General features: G+C 45.0%; 1 protein-coding gene across 1 annotated transcript in view; it reads right to left on the bottom strand.

The window, feature by feature from the left end:
• Positions 1 to 22,962, bottom strand: part of ESRRB (estrogen related receptor beta) — a 166,408-nt gene that overhangs the window by 37,836 nt on the left and 105,610 nt on the right. The window contains exons 2-3 of the mRNA XM_073349257.2: positions 15,466 to 15,875; positions 4,058 to 4,174 (exon numbers count right to left, since the gene is read on the bottom strand). Coding sequence (XP_073205358.1) covers positions 4,058 to 4,174; positions 15,466 to 15,875 — 527 coding nt within the window. The remainder of the gene's footprint in view (positions 1 to 4,057; positions 4,175 to 15,465; positions 15,876 to 22,962) is intronic.

Below are 22,962 nucleotides of genomic sequence, written 5' to 3'. Positions count from 1 at the left end.
GGCACAGACAGGGATTAGAAGAGTCATATCTGCAGCACTCCAGAGATCCACAAATCCATGATCAGGAGGTAGCAAAGTATAAGCACTTCAGGCAAGACTGTGCTGTAAGCACTGCCTGTGTTGGAGTGGGATAAGGAGGAGCTACGTTCCAGCAATTGTGTGTCTGAAACAGACAATGCCGGTGGGGGCGCACAGTCTTGAACATCCCCTCTCTTTTGCAAGCAGCAGCATATGCTCTCCCTTTACAGGCCCAGTTCCACTGTCCTGTGTGTGGGGTACACAGGAATCTGTACCAGTTTGCTCTAGATTCCCCAGTCTTTGCACAGTAGGAACACATGGACCAGGATAGTGCCTGGCCCTGCACAGGAGATGGTGAAAGGTTCTCAACCACTGTCCCCTGATGTAATTCAGGCAGGGACACCAAACAATACAGCACAAGTAGCACAGAGTTCCCAGGTTACATGCCTTTCTCTGGCGGTTAGGTAGAATTTCAGGTCCACACAGCCTTGGCTTCTCTGCTGAGACTGCCAACAAGGGGGCCAATTAGTACTAACTGGGGTAAGCTCTAGATGAAAAGAGAGAGAGATTCACAGGCAAAAAAGCTACAAAAAGCAAATGCTTTAGGAATAGGAGCCAGATGTGCTCTGCAAAAAGAGTTTTCTGCACCATGTTGTATTCTCCCTAGCAAGTCTCCCATGCTCTGCTGCATCACGCTGGAAGAACCTGAGATGTCAAAACTCCGGTGCCTGTGCAACTCCCTGGTTGCAGCCCATTGATCAGGGCTCTCTTAAAGAAAGTGACCTGGGGATATCTGAGAAACCTATTGATCTCTCACTTGGCTCCCTTCCTGCCTGTTTCTCATTCACTTTCCCCCATAACAAACCTGCACTGCTGTGTTCATCCCAGGGATAGTCTTGCTGGGTCTTAAAGGGGCACAGTCATATCAATGCATCCTACTGGATCATTCCATCTTCACCTGATGCAGGGGGGAGCATGTGTATTCCTGCTCATGCCCACACATACCAACTGTGGTCTGAGCCTGCTCCCATGGAAATCATGCCATGGATCCCAACAGGAGCAGGCTCAGAATCATTACCAGCTTTCTTCGTGTCACCTCTACATATTGTCCCCAGACATCCCTCTGGCTTAACTCAAGTGCCGAGCAGGCAGGAAGGTATAAATATGTAATACAATAAATTAAAATTAATACTTTCCCCCTCTGTAGTACCTACTGCTCAAAGATCTCAAAGCAGCTGAACTAAATATTAACCAGTGCAGTCTCCCAACCCTCCTGTGAGGATGGTCAGTGTCTTTACACTGAACCATTACAGAAAATAGTTGCCCAAGGCCACAGGGGCATCAGAGAATAGAACCAGGGTCCTGACTCCCTGATCTTTTGCTTTAACCATTAGACCATCTGTAGTCTCTAGTGCCCACCTCGTTTCCTGGCAGCTGGGGGGAGAAATGTGTTAACAGTCTTTTGAAAGGGGTAAACACCAAGAAGAGAGAGGGGAGTTACTTGGTGTGATATAAGGGAGTGGGGAGAACTAGGAATAATTAGATGAAATTATTAAAATGGAGGAAACTTAGCATGGGTATCCAGATACACTTCTTCACAGTGAGCTCTTCAAGAAATCAGAGCAATCTCTCCAGGGAAACCCTGCCACTTGGGACTTTAAAAACTAGACCGGACAAAGCACTAGAAAATGTACAAAGGGGAACAATCCTGCCCTGGCTGGGAGATGGAGTGGATGATCTAATAGAATCACAGAAATCAGAGATGGGAAAGACCAATGAACCTTTTATAATCGAAATCCTCTGTCAATTCTCCATTTTTGAGCAGAAAGTCAAACAATTATGGATTTCCTCTTTCCAGAAACTCCTGACTCTGTGGAGACCATGTACTATAAAACCATTTTTTCCCCTTTTTGGCTTTGGCTTTTAAAAATGTGTATTGACTGAATTCTATATAATAATATGTTGTATTTCCACAGGACTTTACGTAAGTTAACTAATCAATCCACAGAGTCCACCTGCAAACCAGGTCAGTATGATCTTTATTTTACAATGGGGAAACTGAGGAACTGAGTGGAAAAGCATGCCTTAACTCTCCCAGCAAGTCTGTGTCAAAACCAGGAATCCTGGATACCAGATCTGTTTTCAGATCACTCAACCAATCTCCTCCGCCCTGGCGTAGATTATTATATGCACATATATTATACTACTGTTGAACTACCTTTATATTACGTATCTAAAATATTACAGGTCCAGTCATAGATCCACTGACATCAGTAGCAAAACTCTGATTGATTTTAATGATGCAGTTTCAGTCCCTATAAGAAGAACAGTAAGGAACTCTGCCATTAAGGCTGTTTGGTATCATAAGACACGACAGCAAATAAGTGTCAATAAACATGAAATAGCAAAAGAGACCAGAGGATACTTCATTTTCTGCAGTACTGAATGCAGTGGTATCAAGGGGGTCAACCCCTAACCCAAAAGTAGGTGCATCCCTCTTATAAACAGATTGATGTATCCTTCAGACTCCATCACCTTCTAAGGCAAGGCCATGGAGGGTCAGACAGTACACTGCTCACACCCTCACAAAGTCAGTCACTGGAGAGCTGTGGTAGGAAGATATCTAGCCCCAGACATTACACATCCATCAAAGAACAGGCAAGGGTTTAAAATCTAATCTACATTCCTAACAGCACTGGCTGCCACCAGCCTGTCTCCCAGGAGATAAGTATCAGCACCCCACAGCAAAGCAACACACCCTCCTGGCAAGAGCTTACAATTCATCACTGGCTCATAGGATGGCGTGCCTGGAAGTGAGTAGTGTGAAGTGCTGGCATCCTTGGCTCAAGCGTGCTGGACCTGCACAGACAACTGCCGGCTGCTATTCACTGGGGTTAGGCTGAAGCCGCTGTGCTTTGCCAGGTACAGCAATGCAGAGAATTACAAGCAGTGCCTCTCCTCCCTTCCTCTCCCAGAAGGAACTTGGGGAAATGAAGCTTTAAAGTCAATCCATAAGAATGTGTTTAATTGCCACTGAATTCCCAGTGGTTCACCTTGAATAGACAAGGATGAGGGGAAAGAGCAGCACAAGAAAGGAGCCGAGCGCTGCTCAGAGAACATTGCGCAGATCAATAGGCTCAGAGAGGGGAGAGACAGGCTGAGCATGCAGGGCAGAGGGACCCACCTGCTCAGGGAAAAAGGTCTCTTCCCCATCACTTTCTTAAAGCCTCCCCTCAGAATGGAATAGCTGCCAGACCCTCCTTGCACTCTGTGACATGTCTTCATGCCAACTTCACCCTCCCCTACAAACAACCCAACCTGTTCATTAACAACAATAATTCCCTCTTCCCTCCAGTTGTACAGGTACTAGTACAGTTACTCAGCCAAGTCACTGTGGGAGGGAGGGATGTGCCCCCATCTGGGGTTCCTTTAGAAGGGGAATGTACACTATCATGGGTCAGGCTCTCACTAATTGTCAGATTTGCAGCTCCATACAAAATATAACATAAGGACCCTGCCCTTTGGAGACTGAGGCCTGGTCTACACTGGGGGATGGGGGTGGAAGGGGAGAGATGGGGGGCATCGATCTAAGTTACACAACTTCAGCTACGTGAATAACATAGCTGAAGTCAACGTACTTAGATCTACTTACTGGGGTGTCTTCACTGCAGTAGGTCGACTGCTGATGCTCCCCCACTGACTCCGCCTACACTTCTTGCTCCGGTGGAGTACCAGAGTTGATGGGAGAGCACTCGGCGGTCGATTTATCGCGTCTTCACTAGCCACGATAAATCGACACCCCCCCCCCCGGATTGATCGCTCTGGAGGTAAGTGTAGACATACCCTGAAACTAGCCCTCATAGGGCCCATCTTCCCACTTAGCAGAAACAGATTGTTGTCCTTCCTGAGTCCTTTATAAGGGCTGCACCTTGGGAAAGCCAGGGAGGCCCCTGTGCAGTCAGTCTGGAAGCTGGTACGAGGCCTGGCCCAGGCTCAAAGGTAGTGAGTGGTCCCAAGTCCCTAGTACCCTCTATCTTACCTTCTTTCAGCATCCCCACTTTGAGGCATTTCATGAAGCGACAGGCCTGACAGGACTTGCGCCTCCGTTTCGTGATCTCACACTCATTGGTGGCTGGGCAGCTGTATTCAATGTTCCCTGCAATCAAACACAGAGATGGTCACTCAAGAGGCCTTGTTCCCTCTAACAGCAGGAATCACTATCATGGCCAGAGTACAATGCCTCCTGCCTGCACTGGGTAATACCCTTATACCCCCTACACCACCCAGATGCATACTGTCCGTTCCTTCATTCACACACTAGGGGACTGTGATGACGACTCCATCTGTGAAAATGTTTGGGGTTACCACACAGGCTGGGCTTCTTTGTTAGAAAAGCAAAATGAAAACATTAAATAAAAAGCAGTACTTGCAGGTGGAATTAGAGTACAAGCCCAGCTGGGGGTGCTTGGCCTTCAGCCATGTAGTGTCTCTGAGATGCACTGCTTACCAGTCTAATCAATGCACCTGGTGTTATTATTGGCACATATCCCTTACTGTTATAACCGTATCCCCAGGAGCCCAACCCATGGGGATTGTTCCGTTTGCTGCCCTAGTCTCAGCCTTTCCTGTGATGATTGTGTTTCCCTCAGGGCTTTGGGACTCTTGCTGATCTTTTCCACCTTTTGTTTTTGGGGGGCAGGGAGCTGGGGAAGTGACTTTTCTCTTCACTGTGTCACACACTGACTCTAATGATCTTATGCTTATGATCTGGTACAGTACAATGGGATAGCAGGGGCAGGGAAGTGCTCGATCTGGAGTAGGACATTCCTGTGGAATACCCCAGGTTTGGTTACAGGAAGGATAATGCAAACCTTTTTGGTTTCACTTGATGTGCCACTGATGTCCCCTGATCTTGTCTTTGAATTTATTTGGAGTTCAAATGAACCCCCAACACAAAGTCAAATTTATCCAAAAATACTGATTTTTTTCCTGGTTTTGGGTCAAAATCACAAGGACAAACACATTTCCAATGGTTTCCCATGGAAACTAGAAACTGAACGCAGATCTCCTGAAACTTGGCCGCTGGACTTGGCAAAAGGTGCATGGGCTTCAGCAAACCTGGCCAGAGACTCTGGTTTCTTAATGAAAACAGAATCTGGTTTTGTTACAAACAGGGACTTCTTCTGAGGACTTTGCTCCAAAGAGGGATGGAGGCTTCCTACTGCATTTGAGGGATATTGATCCTGTCAGTTCCTACCTCTAGTCCCTGAGCTCAGCACACAGAGCCCCCATGTTTCCAGGTGCACCTCTCACTTTCTTCTTTTAGGTCACCTCCCACTCCAGCTGCCAGGGCTCTGGTTCATCCCTTGCAACACCCAAGGGCAAAGAAAGCACCCCAAATTTATTTCCTGCCACATGGCGCACTATCATGAAGCAAGAACACAACCTCAGACACAGGTACAATGACCTGACATGAGGATGTAAGTGCTGTAATGCCCGGTCACAGCATCACAGAACTTTTTTAACCCTACTGTTAAAGACTGTAACAAATGGGGCTGTCTCACCTCCTGCCAATCACTCTTCAGAAGATACTTCTGGACAGGACTGTTCAGTATAAGGGGTGAAGAGAGGGGGTTGGAAATCTAAGCTTGATAGTGATACATCGACAGCAATAATGTATTTAAGAAATGCAGGTCTAGTAGTTAAAGCAGGCAGCTTTGTGTCAGGAGTCCCAGGTTCCATACTCAGTTTTGTGGGGGGAGTTTGTTCTGGTGGGCTAGAGCAGAAATTGAGATTTAGGACTCCTGGATTTTCATTGGTAGCCCTGGGAAGGAGTACTCATTTAGTGTTAGAGCAGAGGGGAGAGGGAGTCAGGACTCTTGGCTTCTATAACCACATCAGGGAGGGAGAGTTTGATTTAGTGGGGTTGGAGCAGAAGTCTGGGAGTTAGGACTCCAGGGTTCTGTTCCTGGTTTTGCAGTGGACTTGTGTGATCTTCAACAAGTCCCCCCTCTGTATAACGAAAAGGAGTACTTGTGGCACCTTAGAGACTAACAAATTTATTTGAGCATAAGCTTTCGTGAGCTACAGCTCACTGTATAATGGGGATGCTCTAATACCCACCTTTTGCATGGGGATGGGGTGAGAGGTGAAGTTTAGTTAGACCAACCCCATATAAAGCCCATTGAAAATCTGAGTGGAAGAGGGCTAAAGATGGGCAGAGAAGGGAAATTCAAAGTGAAGGATTCACCAGCTGTTTAGCTCACAGTGTTATGTGGGAGAATTTCAGTCCCACACTGGTGGCATGGGGCCAGGAGCACTGTAAGCCCCAAAGGCACAAAGACTTGATGTCTGCATGCAGTATGTAGAGCTTTCACCTTCAGATTCTTGTCTTGTAAGCCCTGCACCCTGACAGTGATCTCCAGCGTCACTGTTAAATTCTCAGCCATCGCTCGTCTGCATGCTCGCAGCACTGCCATCACACAGTTGGATCGGAGACACGGACGCTGTGTGGAAGCGGAGAGAGCTGCACAAGCCACTTCCATTCAGTATATACCTCAGCATTGTACAGCACCTGAATTTCAATAGCCGTCTAAGTATCAAATATCTCTGAAAACTGGAAATTGAGATTCAGGCTTGGTCCCAAGGTAATAAAGGAACTCCCACTTCTGTTCCTGTACATCCAGTGAGCCACAGACTGGAGAGTGCAGCGTCCCTGCCCTCAGGGCTGCACAGCTGCTGTGTCCCACATATGAGGAGTATGCAGTAACACCCCGAAGGAGAAGAACGTGGCAGATTCATTTTGTCAGGGTGGTTCCCGTCTTTCTGTTTCCAAGCCTCTCTTTCACAAGCAAAACCCCAGCCCTCCCAAATGAGGCCCCACCTCCTGCTAAGAGGCCTACAGCACCATAATGTTATGGGATTTCAGCAGTCACCTCATGAGGCAGCAACACTGCACTATGCTGCTATGAGGTTTGTGCGTCCTCATATCAAAACTTTGCATCTGTGGATGACAAGGGCTCCTCACATTGCAGCTCAAGGTCATCACAGATGGATTAAGGCAAAGATTTCACCGCTTCACATTACTCCCAATTTGAGGAGCCAATTGTCATGTAAGAAATTGGGACTGTCACATGAAGGTACCCTGAGAAAGCTCTGACACTGTCAGATGGAGTACCAGTCTGTAAATGCTACAGTCTGTATGCAAGAGCCAGTGGCTCCCCACAGTCAGTACAATAGCCATAGCAGAGCAAAAGGAGGGTGCTCATCTCTCAGACCGACCCTTCAGGATGGGAATGCAGTAGTCCCTTGCATAGCGGATCCTTCATTTCCTGGCTTCTCTTTTAATTCTATCCATGCTTCTGTGCCCCTTTCTTCCCTGCCACACACCTTGCGTCGTCATTTACATCTGGCAAAGTATTAAGTCAGAACAGCATTTTATATCCACTTGTACAGGTGCAAACTTGCAAGCCAGTGGAGAATCAGTCTCAATATGTCCCTTTCATGCCAGTTCACCCCAGTGTAAAACTCCATTTACTTCTGTGCAATTACACCAGATGTCACTTGGCCCAAATCTGTTCTCTGCTGTAAACAGGATGATGTGCAGGGATGAAGTACCTTTGCCTAAAATGGTTCTTCATTTTGCAGGGGGTGAAGCGAGGAGGACACCACAGAGGAGAGAAAGACGCAGTCAGTGTTAGCCAAGCAAAACTCATCCAAGAAAAGCTACTGTCTTCAAAACTTTAGCAAAGTTCTTTGACTTTTTTTTTTCTCCTCTCAATTTCTTTTATGGGTCCTGGGCCGGCTGCCAGCACAGCTGAGCTGCTCACGCTGGCTTGTAATTTCTGTAAGTGCCCTGTGATAAAGTGATGAGATTAACTCATCGGAATTCCGGCAGCCTCCTGCTGGCTGGCGGTCACGCTGCCAGCTCAGTCACCACAGACTGGGTGCTCTGGGGAAGGAAGGCTAAAAGAACTCGATTCTCTGCGACAGCCAGCGGAGGAGGCTGTGCGTGTCAATGAGCAGCTGCAAGGGTGCGTGTTTGTTCCTGCATGTGAGTCTGTATCTGCATGTGTTTGAATTTGTGGTGAGTGTGTGCGCCTCGTGTGTGTTTAATATTATATGAGCCAGAAGGGAAGAGTAGAAGATGGGTAAACCTAAGCTCCCAAGAAACAGTTCTGAATAGTCTCTCATTACAGGGGCTTTCCTCACTTTAGAACAGTATTTACCTCTGATCCAAACAGATCTGCACATTATTTACATCAGAAATTACTTATGAAACTAAAAGACAGGAGAGGCAGTGTTGTTTAGTGATTAGAGCAGGACTCTTTGGTTCAGTTTCTGGCTCTGCCATAGACTTGCTAGGGTGGCATGATGCCACTCTTCGGTCCCATAGAGCATGGGAAGTGGGAAGCAGGATTTCCCATCAGGATTGGTCTCACATCCATTTCAGATCACACCACTTGTTCTTCCTTTATTCCATTTCTCATAACATTAGAGACGTTTCCTCTCATTTTCTTTCTTTAATCAGAAATAGCTTCAAAATGGCCTAAATATAAGAGATTACTTTAGCAGACAAATTATTTTGTTCAATCAAAGAGCAACACGTCACGTGCAGAATACTGCATCTACACTTTAGCAGTTCTGCATGGTCAGGACTGCACAAAGCCATACAGGCTACAGTCCTGGATGTCCCAACATTTGGACAGTTCAATGGGAATAAAACTGGACTATTCAACAAGCAACTAAGTCAGGGGACACAGTCATTCCAGTTTCCATCAGTGTTTTACTTAGTTACTTTTTATCTCGGGTTCCAGTTTGGTTCCTGAACTTGTTCACTTGGATCAATCAAGGTTGTCCACCACAAAAAGAACCTGGAAATGATACAGCGGCACCCTGTACCAGTAAAGTTCAGCAGTGCTCTCTTCCCAGTAACTCACTCAGATTTACGTTAACGCGGATACTATGTGTAAGTGACAGTTTGCAGAATTGATTCCGTGTTAACCCACTGCTTTTACACATGCATCATTTACAGACACATTCCTTGTTTGGGTTGAAACTTCATATTCTGCTCCCTATGAAAATATGAAGGAAATCCCTTCAGCTATATTCAAGTGAGGTGAGTGTGTGTGTTTGTGTCGGGGGGGGAAATACACTCTGTGACTATGATTTTCAAAAATAGGAGCCTGAAATTAGGCTCCAAAATTCATATTTTAGTGACCTGATTTTCAAAACTGGTGAGCACCTTTCAGCTCCCGACTGCCATTTATTTAGGTGTCTAAATATGGATTCAGGAGCCTAAAGTTACAGCCTATTTTTGAAAATTTTGGCAAGGACTAGTGTGTGCATGGGTGTAATCTTCGGGACAATGAGATTTTGAGAAAGCAGATTCTGTGCAATAGCACTTTGGTTAACCAAGAATTTCATTTAACCAGGTCTCATGGCAGGGAAGGGTGAGATTCTAAACACTTATAAGGCATGATACCATCAAGGGCGTCTGCTGACAGTAGCCACAAATGCCAAGCTTGAGTCACCAGCATGTCTCTGCTTTGTTTATATTTTAATACTATCACAGGATTTTAACAAGTAAAATACATTTTTACTAAAGTCCCAGGGAAGATATGCTTCTGCATGGAGCCAGTCTGCATGATTCTTCTCCTCAGAGAAAAAGGAAAACCAGGGGTGTCCGAGATGCTGTCTGATTTCAAGGCAGCTGATTTCAAGACATCTTCTCATTATGGGTGGAAGGACTGTGACCACTGTTCCCTCTAAGCTGTGCATGTGTGCGTGCACACACGGATCCTAAACCCCGCGCACACGGCGAAACACCACGCACACAACAATTTGCACTGAAGAAATTTTTTGTGCACACGGCCTGTCAAAAATTTGCACAGAAGAAATTTTTTGCACACACGGCCTGTCAAAAATTAGAGGGAACATTGACTGTGACATAAGATATAACTTAGCCAATCACTACATAGCTGACATTAGTTTATGCAATTTTATTGGTTGTAATGGAAAAGTTGTTCTGAGCTTTCAAAAAAAATCCTATTTCTAAGTTGTGACCTTTCAGCTGAGAAAGAACATATAAATCTCTGAGGATAAGTTTACAAGAGGGCTAGCGTGTGCATATGCATGCATACCACTGCTCTCTACGGGATGGAAGCAGAACTGTTCAATTGTGTGTCTTAAGCCCTATAGGGCCAACCACTAGGGGGAAATTTCCTTTAGCTCAAACACTAGTGGCTTGGAATTTTGGAACAGGAAGATCTGGATTCTATCCTTGCTGCTGCTATGAAGTTCCCAGGGGCCTCTCTGAGCATTGTAGCAACAACCACAGAGCCCTAGAAATCCACGGATTTGTTACAAGCACTTTGTTACCACCCCTATGAGGTGGGTGATTAGCATTATCCACATTTTAAGCCTTAACTGGTGTAAACTCCAGCTATGTTTTTTCCAGAAATTGCACATCCTGCTATGTCCTGCCATAGCAGCTACAGTCAGCTATTTGTCCTGAGGGTGATGCTTACAGGATCCAGGGCATTCATATGAGTGGGCTCTCCACTTTGGAATTCACTTTCAGAGATATGGCTGATCCAGAACCTGGCCAGGTAAAATATGATGTAAAATGTTTCTGTTTGTCTGTGTCTTCACTAGCTGTAGGTTCTGGTATCTCTTGTCATTTAGTACACTGGCTAGATTTGAGGGTCGGAGACCCAGAGCATAGTACAAGCTGATTTTGTGGGGAGGAGAATACAACAATTTACATTTATTTTATTGCCTACCCAGAACCCTAATTTTTTTTAACAATTCAAAAAAAAATCAAATATATCAAAATACCAGCCCAAACGAATAAATTAATAATGACTAGAGCAGAGCAAAATTTGGAATTTCCATTGTGAGAGAAATTCCGACATTTCAACATTTGCTTTTGTCCCAAATCAGGATGAAAAGTCAACATTTTTGCAGAATGGACATTCTGAAAAATTCCAATTGTGAAATATCAAAACAAAATGTTTCAACATTTGCAAAATCAAAATGTTTCATTTCAGTTTATTGAACTCACCCAAAAGACTTTGAATCTGATCAATAACGCACTGCATATTCTAACACTGGCACACTGCCTCACGCAAGCTGTAGTCTGGGAGCCTAACACCCCCATTCGCCCCTTGCGTGCCAGGTTATGTGGCTGGACTACATCTCCCACAGTGCACCCACAGTCATGTTACTCCCATGATGCACTGCACACTCAGCCAGAGGGAAATCTGCATTGCATTATTGGACACGTGGAGCCCAGCTTTGTGGAAGATGAGAGGATTGGGGCCTAAACTACAACTCCTACATGGCAATACACTGATTGGGAAATTCAGTTTAATATTTTGTTACCCCAAATGAAAGATCTCATTTAGATTTTCCCCAGTGGAAAAAAAATAAAAAATGTCCAGAAAAAACAAAATTTTCCCACAATTTTGTTTTTGGTGGAAAGTGCATTTTCTGTTGGAAAAATCATTCAGCTGGAAAATTCCTGACCAGCTTTCATGATAACTACATAGCAAACAGCTTATCCCTCCAATCCCCCAGCCCATCACCTTCCCGAGCCTGAAAGAAATGGACTTTGCAATGTGTTTAGGAGAGGGAAGCAAGGTCCAAAACTGATGGGCTTTCACAGAAAACACTCTGCCAGTCCTTTAAATCAAAAGATCTTCAGCTTGGGCATCTTGTTTGATCACAGCTATGGCAGTATCATATCGGGAGAGAGGATATGACGAGTAATTCAGTCCCAAACCAATTAGGGGTCAGCAGCTTTCAACTCCACTATGAAATCAACAGGGAGTCAGTGCGGCTAGGGAGCATCAGTGACGTGCTCTCAGCATGAAACTCTGCTTTGCAATCAGAGGCCACATGCTGCACTCGGTCTCACTGTTCACAGGAATCAGAATTTAGCACCATGCAGAGAACAGTACAGTAGCATGTTACTACTTTAGCTCCCCATGTAACGCCTGTAAAGAAGACAGGTTAGAAATGCATGTAATGAAGTCATTAATTCTGCAGATTGGGAAACTAAGTCACAGAGGAGTGAAGTGATTTGTCCAAGGCCATAAGGGTGTCAGTGTCAGAACTGAGTACAGAATCTATCCGCAGTATCTGTCTATCTAGGTTCTTATAGTATGCACATCACTGTGCTATCTGCATCCCCAGTCCCAATTCTGTGCTTGCACGATCAGACAGCACCTCTCTCTGACATCACAGCCACAAAAAAGATGATCTGTGCTGGCAGGCAATGTAATAGGTTAGACCAAAACACACATCACAAATACATCACACGGGTGCACACAGACACATGCGCACATGTATATTAAGAAGCTTGGATGGTGATTTAAATTCTCTCATTTGTTATCAAATCTAGTGAATGAAATAAACCTGCAGGATGAATAAGGCTTTTGGAAACCTGTTTGCTGTTGCTACTGATATATAGAGAGCCTCTGTCTCTTCCCTCCTACTGCTCCCTACATAGGGCCCTGTCACACTTGAGAGCTCATTCTCCTTTTGCTCAACATGTCCTGCAGCAAAGCCTTTTTTGATCGTGCAATCTGCAGACCGCCCTGGCTCCCAAGCAGGCCCTGCTTCCTCCAATCTGATCACCTTCTCTGCCTCTGCCCCTCATCTCCATGATGGAATAAAAGCCTCAGTCTCAACTGCATTAGACCGAGCTCTGCAGCTCAGATGAATAAGAGCATTTTGGTGCCCTAACTGCTAGACCAGCCGATGGAGAGAGGGATGTGATGCTGCCTGAGATGGGCTGATGACAGGGTGAGAGAAATCCCCACTTATTCCTTCTCCCCATCTGTTACACGTTACAATTAGGGAGCAGCCAGCAAGGCTGCTGCACTCAGCGGGTCTCTCTGTGCTGTAGGATGAAATCAGCTGATAGCTTACATAGGCTAGTGGAGTCTCTGATTACACTGTCTCTTCCCCCTTCGCTTTCTCTCATTCTTTCTGAACTCTACAGCTGCTGGTCTTTCCCCATCTCTCCTGATCTATTGTGGCTGGTAGTTTTCTAGGGTACGGTAAAGACTGCCTTCTCCTCTGCTACAGAGATTCCCCAGTGTTGCTCCCCTAAAGGGTTAACCTTTACTCTCTTTCCATACAAAGATCCCCCGGTGTGTCATCCCCCTCCCCAAGTCCCTCCTTTAGTGTTGATTGCCCAAATGTTCAGAACTGAAATACCAAGAATGGATCAAGAGAGGGATGACACTCAGCGCTGCTAAGTGAGACTGGATGTAAAAGTTCACATTCAACCCATGAAAACTCTGCAATGACAAGCCACAGAAATATTGCATATGAACAGCTGGGCATTCCATAGTGGTTCATGTTTTCTACATGGTGTGATGAGAGAGGACAAGCCAGGCAGAGGGAGATGGACCATGTCAGTCTGGGGCAATGGAGAGTTAATTTCCAGGGAGTGTAACAGTAAGTAGAGATGCCTGGAATCAGAGAGATCAGAGATAGAAACAGTCTATCCACAGAGACCTATGGAGGATTGTTCCCTGCCCAGCTCTGTCCAGTCCAGATTCCAGCATCCTCAGCAATGAGGTGTGATCAGATATGAGGGAACCACTCACTGAGTACAAATAAAACGTGTGTCCTTCCCGCATACATATTTAATTAATTTAATCAGAGTCAAAGGTGTCTTTGTAGTAAATTCAATTCACTTTCTATTGCAGGCTGAATGATGCTGTCCATCTTTTCAATTGGAGAGGGGGGGAATGTATGTACAGCGTGTCTATGCATGTGTGCTTATACTGGTACATGTATATGAATGGACATACAAGTATCTGTGTATGGCAGCCTGCCTGTAAGTGTGTGTGTATTTGTCTATATTTGCATGGTATATCTGTGTACATGTATACACGTGTGCCTTTGCTGGTATGCATCACTGGTCCTGCAGGTACACCTCTACCCCGATATAACGTGAATTTGGATATAATGCGGTAAAGCACCGCTCCGGAGGGGGAGGGGGGAAGGGCGGGGCTGCGTGCTCCGGTGGATCAAAGCAAGTTCGATATAACGCGGTTTCACCTATAACACGGTATGATTTTTTTGGCTCCTGAGGACAGTGTTATACCAGGGTAGAGGTGTATGTACAATTCTTCTGTGTACCTTTGTGTGTGTGTGGTATGTAATAGGTGTACATATGTGTGCGCATGTAGGTACGCATGCAGGTATATCTGGCTGTATGTTTGTGTCTGTGTCCATGCGTGCACACATTTGGGGACTGTGGTGCGTGCGCTGCTGTTTACACTGAAACGCCAAGGTTGAAATTTTCAAAACCACTTAATGACAGGTTTCAGAGTAGCAGCCGGGTTAGTCTGTATCCGCAAAAAGAAAAGGAGGACTTGTGGCACCTTAGAGACTAACCAATTTATTTGAGCATGAGCTTTCGTGAGCTACAGCTCACTTCATCGGATGCATGCAGTGGAAAATACAGTGGGGAGATTTATATACATAGAGAACATGAAACAATGGGTGTTACCATACACACTGTAACAAGAGTGATCAGGTAAGGTGAGCTATTACCAGCAGAAGAGCGGGGGGGGGGGGGGGGAACCTTTTGTAGTGATAATCAAGGAGGGCCATTTCCAGCAGTTGACAAGAATGTGTGAGGAACATTAAGGAATTTGCAACTCTGACTGAGACTAATCAGAAATTGGGTGTCTAACCCCCCCACCCCCAGCATCTGAAAATCTTCATCTAAATCTTTACAACCATGTGCTGTGCTGCTGAGAAGGGAGAGGTATCAGTGTGTCTCCGTATCTGCGTGCACTATACAGCATCTCCATGAGGCCTATAGTGCTTCAGAACTTAACGGATGCAAAAAGGATTGACAGGTTTGTGTGAAAACCTCTTTTCCTGGAGCACTGTTGTTTTCCCCACAAGATGCATAACATTACTAACAAGGCCCCAGCCCTATCCTGATGCCCTCAGCAGGCAGGGATTCTGCTCTCCAGATGAGCCTGTGCCAAACGAATACCCTCCCAGAGTAAACCCTAACCCCCCTGCCAGCTACAAATCAGTGGGTGACTCCAGGAGTGGGGAGGGGTGCTGCCTCTTCACTGCAAAACTGGAGAACTCCCTGGAATTACATTTCCTGCAGCAACATTTTGAAAACAGCTTTGCCACGTGTGATGATGATGTTGAAAGCTGGGAACCTAGCAAAGCTTCCCAGAGTCACCAAGTATAAAGGCTTTGGGTCACATCCAGGGGTGGGGGAGAGGTGGAGGAGGCTTGGCAGAGCTGTGCTGGGGAGCAGAGGATAGATTATGTATATTTTTGTTGCTTGTCCTTCTCTCCTTTAAAGTGCCACAGGAGTACAAGAGCTTCTTCAACCACAGGAACCCAGCCCCCCATGGAGTGAACGTGTGAGCTCCCTCTCCCACCACACTGTACCTTGAATTGTTCTTTTGAAGAAGGCTTTGCATGCCTCGCAGGAGGCCACGCCGTAGTGGTAGCCAGACGCAATGTCCCCACACACCAGGCACAGCCTCTTGGGGATGGCATTGAGCATGTACTCGCACTTGGTGGGCGAGTCCTCCATGATGGCGCTGGCACAGTCGTCATAGCGCTTACGGCAGGACCCACCCCCAATCCCCGCACCATTGAACATGGGTGGGGAGTCCAGGCCGTCTGGGTGGCCACCCATGGCGATGCCATAGCCACCACTAGCATCAGAGGAGCCGCTGGGACTGTGATGGCTGATGGCATCAATGCCAGAAGATGGGCTGGACGGCTCAGTCTTAATGAAGGATCCGCAGCTAGAGGTGAGATGCCGCTCCTCTGTGGACATTCTGCCAAGCAGCCTGTAGGAAGACGGAAACTTATCAGTCCACAGAAATATCAGGCAGGGTGCAGTCACCACAGAGTCCATCCCATTCCCACCTTTGGTCTAGTTCAACCCACTCCCTTTGACTTCCTAATGGACATCAGTCCAATTTGTTACGAGCTGCCTCCCTACTCTCCACTGACCTGAGCAATGGGTAAGTAAGCACCATGATATTTTTTGTAGGTCACCTTTTGAGACAGTCCCAAATTTCAGTGAGCAATCTGTTGAAGCGGCTATGTTGTTAGCAGTGCCAGCTGGTTATAATCTATCCAGAGCAGGAGTTCACTACCATGGAGGACAGGTGAAGATCAGGAACTGAGCAGGTCTGTAGTGGTGTCAGATGAGGTGCGGGATCCCTCAATCTGGGATTCCCAGACACTGCTCCAGGCAAACAGAGTTTACTAGCAGATTCCATAGTAGGACATCAACAAGAGAGGACACCTTCCATTTGTAAATTCCCTTGCAGTAAAGTGGGTTATTATGCCCACTGTTTTCTTTTTCACCTTTTTCTTTTTTTCTTAAACATTTGGGAATCCTATAGAAGAGAGGCTTCAGAAGCTGACAGATAACAGTTTGTAAAAGCCTCCCAACTGTTGAGGGTTTTTTAGAAACAAACAAACAAACAAAACCTCATCTATAGTATCTATGAATATTTTAATTAGCCATAGATATGTTTGATCTTTTCTTGAATCCCACTAAACTGTCAGCCTCAATGATATCTTGTGGCAGTGAGTTCCATGAGTTAATTGTGCACTTTGTGAAAAATTATTTCCTTGTATCAGTATTAAAGTTGCTGCCTTTCAATTTCACTAAAAGACCCTTTATACTTGTGTTGTGAGAGGGTGAAGAGGAGTGCCCAATCTACTTTCTCTATGTCATTCATTACTTGGTGTACCTTTGTCATTTTCCCCACTTATTCATTTCCCCACTATCTTTTCAATCTTTCTTAATACAGAAGTCTTTCCAGGCCTTTCATTGGTCTCATCAGCCATCTCTGAACTTCCTCCATTTCTGCTATATTTGTTTTTAGAGAGGGTGACCAGAACTGAATTCAATGATCCCAATCCTCAGCTGATGTAAATCAGCATAACTACATTGAAATCAATTCTCCAGCTGCAGGTGTAGCCCAGTGTTCTAGATCAGGATGAATCTCCAATTCATATAAGGACATTATATATTTTCAGTGTTATTTTTCATCCCATTTATTATACCTTCTACCATTGTTTGGTTTTTTTTAAACCATTGCTACATACTGAGCAGAGACTTTCACTGAGTTGTCCACAATGATGCTTAAGTCTTTTTTCTGAGTTATTACAGTTAATTTAGAACTCATTGCTGGGATTCCATCCGAGACCTTTTCTACACAGCTTATCCAGAACACCTCGTCCAGTTCTGGGAGAACACTTCATCCAGTTCTCTGGGATCCAAAAACTCAGTTCAAGTCCCCTCATCACTTAGGCTTGTACCCTATGCCCACACAGGCCAGGGCCAGACACAGGGATTTAGAAACAGAGTGATACTACAATTCCAAATCATGTCACACACTACACAGTTTATATATATTTTTCCTAACTACTAACATCCATATTTCTTGACCTGATTGGTTTGGCCATCACACAGATCACATAAGGAGAAATTGCTTTATGTCCTTCACCTTATTTACCTTTCAAGCCTATCAGTTCAGCGTGTTCCCACTTATCTCAAATAGCCCGAAAATGCCATCTCCAGCACACAGCCTGTCACACCCTTGTTTACAATTTAACCTTGCACTCAAATCAAGCTATGTGCAAGTTTACTCATGCCCAGCAAGATCTATGCCTACATCCATCAACATGTATGAAAAATTGAATGATTCCTTCTAACGTACATCATCCTACATTTGTCAACAATTAATTTCATATGCCATTGTGCTACCCATTTACCCAGCTTTGTTAGGACCCTCTGGAGTTCATCACAGTCTTTTCTGGTCTTGAATAACCTAAATAACTAACTTTATGTCATCTGCAAATTTTGCCAACTCACTGCTCTCCCCATTAAACAACCCAAGTATGAACCTTGAGGCACCCCACTGTTAACCTTCGTTTGCCATTCTGAAAATTAATCAGTTATTCCTACCCTTTGTCTTCTGCCTCTTAGACACTTTTTAATCCATACTAGTACTTAACTTCTCACCCCAGAACTACTGAGTTTCCCCTCTTGTGAAGGAATTTGTCAAAAGCTTTTTTTAAATCCAAATAAATGATAGCAATTCGTTGTCCTGTGTGCACTAATTTGTTGACATGCCCAAAGAATTCTAACTGATCGGTGACACATAATTTTCCTTCATGGTTGCCATACCCTAATCATCTAGGTATTTTATCATTCTGTTTTTAATTTCAGCCCAGGTACCTGTTAAATGTACCACCATCCAGCCATCAGAAGGTCAAACCCAGAAGAGACAACACGACAGAGCTTCTCTCATGTACCAAAATTAGAGTATGCATGAGTAGGTGAGTACTTATTCCAATGTGTATGTGCTTCATGCCTGTGTATTTATGTACATGCAGCTACACATTGGAGATGCAGCAGCTTTAGGATCCTGTATCTTCATAACCTCATTGTAACCAAGTCTCTCCTAATTTTCCCTCCTCTACTCTCTGTTTAGCCCAATATGTTTGATCTAGATCTGCCAACAACTCTGTTACCTATTGAGACTTCTGACCTCAAGAGTGTGGGCAGGCATCTCCCATCCCTGGCCTGATGGGCTCCTCTGTGCCAGGGTTACTAAAGAGGAGCCCAACTGTTAGTCCCACTCAGAGACAAGATCTGAAGAGTTAAGGCCAACCCAAGCCTCGCCCAGCAGAGGACTACAATGGACTAAGGTCCACCAAAAGTTTGCAAAAATGTAGCTGACTGCAGCTGCATTCATCTTAAGTAGAGAGGGCAGCTACAGCAACCACAGATCTCAGCATGCAAAGCTACCTGTCTGTTTTGGTCAAAATACAGCTTTGCATGCTGAGACCCACCTCTATCCTCCATGGCCACATCTCTGTAGATGAAAGCTGTTATCACACTGCTGAAAGCTCCCGGCTTCACTCTATCTGACCACCACTGTGAAAGGAGTCCAGATGCAGCTCTGATCTGAAGAGCAGCTGGCACAATATCATCAGGTGAGGGTCACAATGGAAGGCAGAGACACCAAAAAACAATGTTGGTTGCCTTTTATTGCACAAAGGAGCTCACAGGTGAGAACAGGCTGTGTCATAACACCAGATGGAGGGACTGATGCTGTGCATATAGGCAAGGCCCCCACACTATGTTGGGGATTATGAAAAAGATCAGACTGGGATGTGAGCCACATTCCCAAATTCAAACAGGTGAATTAGAATCCCAGCCTCTTCTTTTAAGAAGACTGTAATTCACATGCTTAAGGGGAAGGGGAGACAAAGGAAGGCAAATTTACTGCTGGGGGAATTCTGCACCAAAAAATAAAATTCTGTGCACAATATTTTAAAAGTCTGCAAAATTCTGCATATTTTATTTGTTAAATTAACACCATATAATCACTCTGGTTTCAATTATTTTGGTAATTTATGTAAACTACAATCCAATGGATGAAGAATGGGAGAGAGGAGCATTGGAGGAAATACCACAAATCCCCTCTAATAGTAATGTAGCTAGTATTGACCCTTTACTTCTAATTATTAGTCAACAAATATGCTCAGTGTTACATCATAGGCAACTGAAGAACAAGGGAGGGCTGGGAACTCAAATTCACAATTTATATTGGCTACTGACCATCCCCAGAAAGGTCAGTAGCAAACAGTTCATGGAGCACATTTTGATAGGAAATTTTTTCGGTCCAAAAATTTAGACCAGTTCTAATCACTAAAGCACCATAAGTATTTATGAGGCCACCCTGTCCTTTACAATAAGGCTCCTTTAGACCACTCTGGCAACGTAAAGGAGCCTTAAACTTTTTACACCAGTTTTATACTCCTGGGGGAATTCACTAAGAACAATGGGAACAATTCACTAAGCAGGCAAGCTGCTACATTCTGCTCTGCCTGAGGGGACATGCCTACCTCCCCAGAAACACCCCAAAGCCCTGCCCCTCCATGATGAGTATGCCACAATAGCGAGCGAGAGGGACAGAGTGTTTCTCTCTCTCAAATGCATGACTGCCCAGCCCTCCTGTCCTGCTGGTGATTTATGTCTCTACTGGCTGCTCCAGGCACCCAAACTGACCTGTCTGCACTGCAAGGAGGGGCGCATGACCGCTTTTGCGGCTTCCCTTTGCTTCCCCGTCAGAAGTCATTTTTCTGTGGGGAAGCAAAGAAATCTGCGGGGGCCATGAATTCTGTGCACGCACAGTCATGCAGAATTCCCCCAGGAATACAAATTAGACCCTTCAATGAATTGGGAAAAGGATACTGAAAGCTGATAAATTAAGGGTCTGGGAAAATATAAGCCAAACACAGAAATGAAATACAACCAGGCTAGCGTACCCCATAGTCAGGCACCAAACACCCCTAATGGAAGACAGACAGCATCAGGGGCTAACAAAACAGATGGAGAATACTCTGATATTGTGTCTGAGCTGGTAGCTACCCACATCCTGGGAAGAGCACATTCCACATGAATCATAGGAAACATACTCAGTCTGCTGCAACACAGTCTAATGGTAGCTTTCAAAAATATAAAGCAAACCCCTATTAGAAGGAATAGAGTTGTGACTGTTAGGAGAACAGTACTAGTGAGACTTCCCCCATAATAGTTCAAGAAAATCCAGATATACTCTCTCTGGCTGAGACTCAGGAACATTTAGAAGCATCTTCTACTTTATTCCCATACTGAGTCTTCGTTTATTAAAAATAGCTTTTAAGTGAGGTTTCATCTAGGTTTCATGCCCCTGTCTGGGCCAATCGTAACCCAGCCCAGAGATGACTCTAGTTTGCAGCCACTTCTCAAAATCATAATCCCTGATAGTCAAACGTGTATTTAAAGGACTGACAAACCTGGAGACTGAAGGCCTCTGTTTATCTCCAGCATAGGAAGGCCACGAATAGAGGCAGGGTGGGCTTCCCTATATGCTGACCCATCAATGTGCTGCCTTCTTGTGCTGGAGGAATGTGAGGGATGCTCAGTCTCCTTGGCCCAGTTCAGTCCTCTGACTCAGTGCTGAGACCAACACACAGGGGCCAGATAGTGCCACCTGTGATGGTGGTTTTCGAGATATTGACACCAGTCCTCTAGGATCTAGACTGAGTCCTCCCCAAGCCATTTCACGTGGGACACCGACTAGCCAATAGATGGTAATAAGTAAGGACTAGTGACTGCTGACTAGGCCAGATTTGCATCAGTGACTTGGAGTAAAAGGCTGCATGTGCCACTGAGGAACAGAACTGGCAATCAGGACATCTTTGTTACTAACTGAGCCTATATTTTTATTTTCTGGTCTATGGCACAATTTGTGCATCCCATCACAGCCCAGGGTTAGCACTGTTCTGGGTCTCCCAAAAAGCTCCATGTGCTGAGCAAAGCCTGACAAATTCTGACCTTCCATAGGTTCCATGAACACTCCTAACAAAAAAATCCCCCCTTTGGACCAGGAATGTTTGTTATTTTTAAGATGACTCAAAGTGATGGCAGCAAAATGCACAAAATGAGGCATTCTGAACAGCAGAAATAACTGCAAAATAGATCCACCTGTCCTGCAAGTTCACAAAGTGAACAGCAGCTATTTGCTTGAGTCTGGTTACCTTACTGGGAATAGGTTTCAGAGTAGCAGCCGTGTTAGTCTGTATTCGCAAAAAGAAAAGGAGGAATTGTGGCACCTTAGAGACTAACAAATTTATTTGAGCATATGCTTTCGTGGGCTACAGCTCACTTCATCAGATGCATAGAATGGAGCATATAGTAAGAAGATATATATACATGCAGAGAACATGAAAAGGTGGAAGTTGCCATACCAACTCTAAAAGGCTAATTAATTAAGATGAGCTATTATCAGCAGGAGAAAAAAAAACTTTTGTAGTGATAATCAAGATGGCCCATTTCAGACACTTGACAAGAAGGTGTGAGGATACTTAACATGGGGAAATAGACTCAATTTGTGTAATGACCCAGCCATTCCCAGTCTCTATTCAAGCCCAAGTTAATGGTATCTAGTTTGCAAATTAATTCCAGTTCAGCAGTTTCTCGTTGGAGTCTGTTTTTGAAGCTTTTCTGGACCCATGGAAAAGAAGCCCTTGAGAAATTCCACCATGATTTCAACAATTTCCATCCCACCATCAACCTCAGCCTGGACCAATCCACACAATCAGTCCATTTCCTGGACACTATTGTGCTAATAAGCAATGGTCACATAAACACCACCCTATACCGGAAATCTACTGACTGCTATACTTACCTACATGCCTCCAGCTTCCATCCAGGACACACCACATGATCCATTGTCTACAGCCAAGCTCTACAATACAACCACATTTGCTCCAACCCCTCAGATAGAGACAAACACCTACAAGATCTTTATCAAGCATTCTTACAACTACAGTACCCACCTGATGAAGTGAAAAAACAGATTAACAGAGCCAGAAGAGTACCTAGAAGTCACCTACTACAGGACAGGCCCAACAAAGAAAATAACAGAACACCTCTAGCTGTCACCTTCAGCCCCCACTAAAACCTCTCCAACGCATCATCAGAGATCTACAACCTATCCTGAAAGATGATCCCTCACTTGCACAGATCTTGGGAGACAGACCAGTCCTTGCTTACAGACAGCCCCCCAACCTGAAGCAAATACTCACCAGCAACCACACAACACACAACAAAAACACTAACCCAGGAACCTACTCTTGCAACAAAGCCTGATGCCAACTCTGTCCACATATCTATTCAAGTGACACCATCATAGGACCTAATCACATCAGCCACGCCATCAGGGGCTCATTCACCTGCACATCTACCAATGTGATATATGCCATCATGTGCCAGCAAAGCCCCTTTGCCATGAACATTGGCCAAAACGGACAGTCTCTAAGTAAAAGAATAAATGGACACAAATCTGACATCAGGAATCA

Source organism: Lepidochelys kempii, chromosome 6 (assembly GCF_965140285.1).
Source record: "Lepidochelys kempii isolate rLepKem1 chromosome 6, rLepKem1.hap1, whole genome shotgun sequence".
Classification (NCBI taxonomy): domain Eukaryota; kingdom Metazoa; phylum Chordata; order Testudines; family Cheloniidae; genus Lepidochelys; species Lepidochelys kempii.
The sequence above is the reverse complement of the archived record's forward strand: the minus strand, read 5'-3'. Positions and strand labels throughout refer to the sequence as shown.